Here is a 6,000-nt window from a genome sequence, read left to right on the forward strand (position 1 = left end):
CAGGAAGGCAATTGCTCATATGTAGGCGAGTGCTTCCTCTTGGATATGTTTCTGAAGGATGGGGAGCATCCAGGTCAAGTCGAGGCCCTTCACCTCCCACTGCCGCTTCCCGTGGGGGGTGAAGGACTCCAGGAGCTGGCAGGGTGCTGGATCTGGCTCCCACACCACCTCAATCCCTTCACTGACGGCGTTCCCAAACTCCTGACCCCGCCTGCTGTCTGGCTTTCCACTCTGTTCCAAGTTGTGCAAACAATCCATGAGCCTCCAGCGTTTTTCCATGTGACGATCGATGGGTTAAAATCAGCTTCCATGTGTGCAATTAATTAACTGCTTCAACAGGGTTTTGGTGGCTGCATCTGGAGCAGTGTGGGCCAGAGAGGGGATGCAGCAAGATGTGCCTCTGCAGGGACCTGGACGAACCCAGGGCCATGTGCTGAGCATCCACAAGGAGCACTTGGAGCTGGGGCTGAGCTGGGGGATGATGTGATGGGAAACAGGGATATTTCTGCTCCCAGAGCTGCAGACAGCCCAGTCCTGGGGGAAAAACTCACATCCAGGGATGCAACAAAGAACCCCAGAGTCCTAGATTGGTTTGGGTTGGAAGGGACTTCAAAGACCCCTCAATTCCAACTCCATTGCAATGGGCAGGGACACCACTAATCCAGGGTGCTCCAAGCCCCATCCAGCTTGGCCCTGAAGACTTTAAAAAGAAGGTCTGTGATGATGTGGAGCAGACACCTCCCCAAAATGCAGCCTCTGCCCATCCTGGGTGCTCACCTGTCAGTCCGAGGAGCATGGCTGGGGTGGAGGGAGGAACCAGGCACGGCAGAGCAACCACCACCAGACCAGAAACCAGGCAGAAAAAAAAAGCAAAACCAGAAGGAAACCAAATCACTTGAGATGAACTGAACAGTCCCAGTGGATGGTATTTATTAGTGAACATTACTGGTCTGCAAATAGGGTCGGGAGCTCACCTGCGAGCGAAGGGGAAGTTGATGGAGGTGCTGGCAGAGAAGTTGCGTGGGCTGTCCAAGGGGCTGCTCCCAGCTACCGGGGGAAACAGGGAAAAGTCACCCCAAAACCCACCCCAGTGTGACACAACACGCTGGTCCTCTGGGGAAGGAGAGGGTAAATCACTTCCCAAACTATTCCCTCCTGGAAAAGGCATCTGCAGCCAGGAGCCAGTCCACTGGTTCTAACTAGAGGCTGCAGAAGAGAAGGTTTCCCCACCACCCCTCCAAAACATTCGAGTGAGTTTGGGAGATACTCAACCCACCCACTGGGACATCCCTTACCTGTTGGCACGGAGAGGGGGGACAGAGGCCGTGAGAGGGTCGGAGAGGGGGTGCCCACCACTAAGCTCTTCCTATTGCTGCTTCTGCAACTAGAGAAGGAAAAGAGGGAATTAATTTGGGGAAGCAGAGCTGTCTGGGCTCAGGGATGTAAGGATCTGCTTGTACACGGAGCCTCATGCCACGGAACACGGCTGCTGTCACCCCACTGATTATGGACCTCCCACTGCAGGGAAGATCCATCCCCAGGGTCAGCGCTGCTGGAGATGGACAACAGGGTTATTTTTAACAAAGAACCATCTTATCAAGGTCCCACTTCTGGTTTTAGCTGGCTGGGGAGGGCAGAGGCAGCGGCCCCTTGGCAACAAGCCGAGGGTAGGAATAGAAAAAGGGATGTAAAAGGAGGAAGAGACGGAAATGCCGAGTGGCCACAACCTGACCTGCTCCACTGCGTGGAAAACAACCCCAGTTCCTATAAACCTCCCTACACTTGGTAGTCCCCATGGCACAGCGGAGGGGACACTTGGCCCCTGACCCCCTCAGATTTTGGTGGGATCTCCAGGCATTTGTGTTGCCCTGGCAGCAGGAGGAGGCCACATGTGCCAGCCCCAGGTGAAAAGCAGCACCAGCACCTCGACAACTCAAACACTCCGAAACTCCCATCCTGGTACACCACATCCCACAGAGCATCCCCAAAAGGCCACATCCACAAGCACTGGGTCTTTGTATCCCCCACCTCCACTCCCACCCTCCCAACTCACAGGATTTCAATCCTCGCAGGAATTTCGTTTTTCTTTTCAGCCCTTCCCCAAGCCCTGAGCCCAAAAGCTGCCTTGCAAGACTGACTCAGCCTCAAAAATTCCCACAGGGGAGCTGCAGCTCCACTCCTGTCACACCCCACTCTCACATTTCAGCCCCATTTAAAACATGATGGGCTCAATTTAAGTTCCCTCTCAGTCTGACAAGAAGGAAGTACAGATATCCACGGCACGGAGCAGAAGCTCAAGCACGAGAACAACCTTCCCCTTCCTCTATTTCCGCTTCCTCAGGCTGCAAAGACACTGAGTTTCCTCACCAGGCTGGGAACAGGAACCCACAGAGATGCTTCTAATTAAAGGACACAGTTTAACATCACACCACAGCCAGATACACCCACAACACTGAGAGGATGAACTCTGAGCAAAGGGATTCTCCACGGATCCCAAAACCAGACAGGAATGGCAGATGCAGCATCCAGGGTGTGAAAGACAGTGTTTCACAACCTGGCCTTGGGCACTTCCAGGGATGGGGCAGCCACAGCTTCTCTGGGCAACCTGTGCCAGGGCCTCACCACCCTCACAGGATGGAATTAAAAATTAGGAATTTTTGTCCTAATACCCCATCTAACCCTACCCTCCTGCCCTCTGCCTTTCATTTTCTCACTCTAACACAGGCTCGAACCTCAAGTACAGCTGCAAACTCACAGCCCAGCACCCACCCCTGGGGCAGCAACAACCCACATCCTTGGATGGGAAACCAAGGCAGTGTGAGCAGCCCTGCCCCACCACCACAGTGGCACAGGCAGAGGCTCAGGAACCAGGAGGGCTGCAGAGAGCTGCCAGCCAGCTCCTGTGTTGCTTCCCTGCCTGTCCTGCCACGGGCACTGGGGTGCACAATGTGTGTCTGTGTGTCTTGCTGGGGGGATGGTGCAGCCCAGGGGACGAGGGGCTCCCTCCTGCGTGCTGGGTTTCACTTTAGAAGTGAAAATAAACCTTTAACGAAGCAAGTTCCAGTAATGGTGACACGGAGCAAGGCCGATGTTTCCTGTTTCCGCGCGCTCCACCCTCGGCTCCGCAACCATCTTGCGCCACTTTAACCCCCCTTCGCCTGATGCATCATCTGCAGCTGGTTCCCATCCTTCACTGCACGGAAACCTCGGGCTAGAAACGAGCCCCAGGGCAGAGAGGAGCTGCCAAGCCCCGAAGGCAGGAGCTGGGGCTGCTGCCCTCTCTGCCTCCATCACTTAATTGCACATTTGGTACCAAAAATGGAGTGGAAAATCGCTGTCAGCATCTCCCGCGCTGCTCATGCTGAGGCTGCCTCGGCCGTGGCGCTGCTGTTGCCATCCAGCACTCGTTTCGAAAGGATGTGGGAAGTGTGTGAGAGCCAGGGTGACCCCAAAGCCTGGAGCAAAACAATGTGTCACCTGTTTCTGAGGCTGCCTGCGAGGAGGGACCGGCATCTCCCACACCGCACCGGCACCGAGCCCTGGCACGGCCAGGATGGCCACAGGCGGGAGATGGAGCAGAACCTGGCAGCTTCACAGAATCCTAGAATATCCTGAGTTGAAAGGGATCCACAAGGATCACCAAGTCCCACTCTTGGCCCTGCAGAGCCCCAGCAATCCCACCGTGTGCCCGAGAGCGTTGTCCAAGTGCTCCCTGAGCTCCGGTGGCCTTGGGGTTGGGATCCACTCCCTGGGGAGGTTCCCAGGGGCTGCCTTCTTGGACCTGAGGGAAGAGCAGGATCCTCTGCTCTGCACAGCACAACACTGATGTCTCTAAGTGACAAGTGGCTGTGCCAGGATCTGGGCAAGTGGGGTTGGGTGACACAGAGCCAGCACTCAGGAATATCGAGGGTCGGGCAGGGCCATCATCGGGACACGCACAAAGGGGTTGCAGCTCCCTCTCCTCTCCTGCAGGATCCAACCCCTAAAACTTCCCAGGATGACACAGCACCATGTGCCAGATGCCAGTCTGGTGTGGGGCACAGCTGGCACGTGAATCCGAGGCAGAAAGCCACCGGTTTGGGACAAGGAGGGTGCAGGGTGTTGGGAGCTGCAGGGCAGGGCCGGGTGGTGATAAGGGAGCAGCCACAGTCTCAAAGGGCAGAGCAGGCAGCTCTGCTCCGGCTGTGTGACTGGGAGCACGTGTCACCGCTCCCTCCCTTGCTGGTTGTGGACATTTTTCCTCCATATCCCCCCAGACATGACACTTTTATGTGCCACGGATCGCTGTGTCCTGGAAAAAAATCGCTTTCCAGCAGGATAAATTTCGTGTTTAACTCTGAAACCTGCTGAACCAAGCAGCTGCATCCCAAGTTTCTCCGTGGCATTTGTCCTCATGGCTTGTGACAGGACTGAATTCGGCTGCCTCCAGGGATGGGGCTGGGATGGGTTGGGATGGGGAAGGCTGGGAAGCAGGGTTTGGATGGTGAAATGCAGCACACTGCCTGGCACAGGCCATGCAAGAGCCCACCACATCCTCACACCCCCACCAGGCACCCGGCATCGCTCTCTGGAGCTGCTCTGCACCCTCATCCCACCCCACCCAAAAGCCTGGCACCCTGGATGCTCTTACTAACCCACCCTGGAGCACCAAGCAACACGCTGGGCACCTCCCAAGGGCAAAATCCCAAATCCTCAAAGGGAACCACAGGGTAACAGGTTGGGTATAGACTAATTTATTACTTTCCACTCCAAGAAAACAGCCTAAAGGAACTGCTCAGCACCCTGGTCTGCATCCCTGCATGTCCCTGTGCCAATGTTTTCCTGCTGGTGGGAAGGAAATGGTACCTGTTAGATTTGCTGGTCAGTTCTCCTGCGGTGTGTGGGGTGTGAACAGCCACGGGCAGCATCCACAGAGAAGGAGAACCCCATCAGCCACAGAACCACCAGCTCCCCTGCCCTGCACCGGCCCTCTCAGCATCCCCCTCCCACCCTCAGGAAATTAGGATCCCTCAAACCTCTTAATCCCACTAAATAACATAATATGCTTTCTGCCCACTGTAAAATAGGCCAGAGCGGTTCTCACCGTGGATTCTAGGAATACCAGCGAAAGAAGAGCAAATCCTCTGCCCTTCATGAGAATTACAGCCTCATCATGCTCAGCTGGAGACAGATGACTGCCTAGATCATCTTTCCAATTACACATCTCTCCCAGGGCCCCCCCCGCCCCCCCTGCTCGGCCACCCCAGGTTGGAAAACCCCATCCAATGCCTTTTCTTAATTATTAACTGTCCTTCTCGCCCATCCCTGTGTGCCAGCAGCAGGAATTCCCACAGCCCAGGTGAAGCAGGAGCCTTCCCAAGGTTGGGATGGGGTGGATTCATTTGCTAAGCAACCGTGCTGCTTTGTGCCAGCTCCCAGGAACGCTGAGAGACATTCCCAATGGGAATCTCTCTCCTCTGCCTCCGCGCTGTCTTAAACATCTCCTTCACACAAAGCCTTGGGAGGGTTTAATGCCTGGGCCAGACAAAGCCCCCCCAAACCTGCTGGGTGGAGGTCCCAGCCTCCATCACCCCTGCCTGGGGGGGCTCAGTGGGTGCTCCTGTCCCCCTCCTTGGGGACATGTCCCACCAGCCAGCCTGGGTCAAGCCTGGCACTGCAGCTGGAGACCCCACCCCTTGCACCCCATTTATGCAGCCCCCCCATCACTGCCCCTACCCCCATGACAAAGGGGTTGTGAGTCCTTTGCCCTCCCAGACTTCTGGCACCCTGGGGTCCCTCACCCTGGCTCGGGCCATGTGCCACACGAGACACATCCCAAAAGAAGATGCACCTCCGGTGCACATCCCCCTCCCCAAACCACACACCTGGGTGTGCCCTCCTCCGTGCACAGACCTGCCCCCCATGCACAAGTCTGTGTTCCCCATGGTGCACAGACACCCCCTGAGGCACTGCCCCCTCAAACCAGCCACACGTGCCTCCCCAATGCTAAGCCCCCTCCCC

General features: G+C 56.3%; 1 protein-coding gene across 2 annotated transcripts in view; it reads right to left on the minus strand.

Annotated features, from left to right (window-relative positions):
- The window catches only part of MAST3 (microtubule associated serine/threonine kinase 3), a 31,628-nt gene that overhangs the window by 12,860 nt on the left and 12,768 nt on the right, over positions 1 to 6,000 (minus strand). For both annotated transcript variants that reach the window (XM_027906333.1, XM_027906332.1), the window contains exons 3-5: positions 1,296 to 1,384; positions 975 to 1,047; positions 778 to 798 (exon numbers count right to left, since the gene is read on the minus strand). In XM_027906333.1, coding sequence (XP_027762134.1) covers positions 778 to 798; positions 975 to 1,047; positions 1,296 to 1,384 — 183 coding nt within the window. The remainder of the gene's footprint in view (positions 1 to 777; positions 799 to 974; positions 1,048 to 1,295; positions 1,385 to 6,000) is intronic.

The sequence above is a fragment of the Empidonax traillii genome, unplaced genomic scaffold, assembly GCF_003031625.1.
Source record: "Empidonax traillii isolate 1590-97213 ecotype Southwest subspecies unplaced genomic scaffold, ASM303162v1 scaffold1276:size275569, whole genome shotgun sequence".
Classification (NCBI taxonomy): Eukaryota; Metazoa; Chordata; class Aves; order Passeriformes; family Tyrannidae; genus Empidonax; species Empidonax traillii.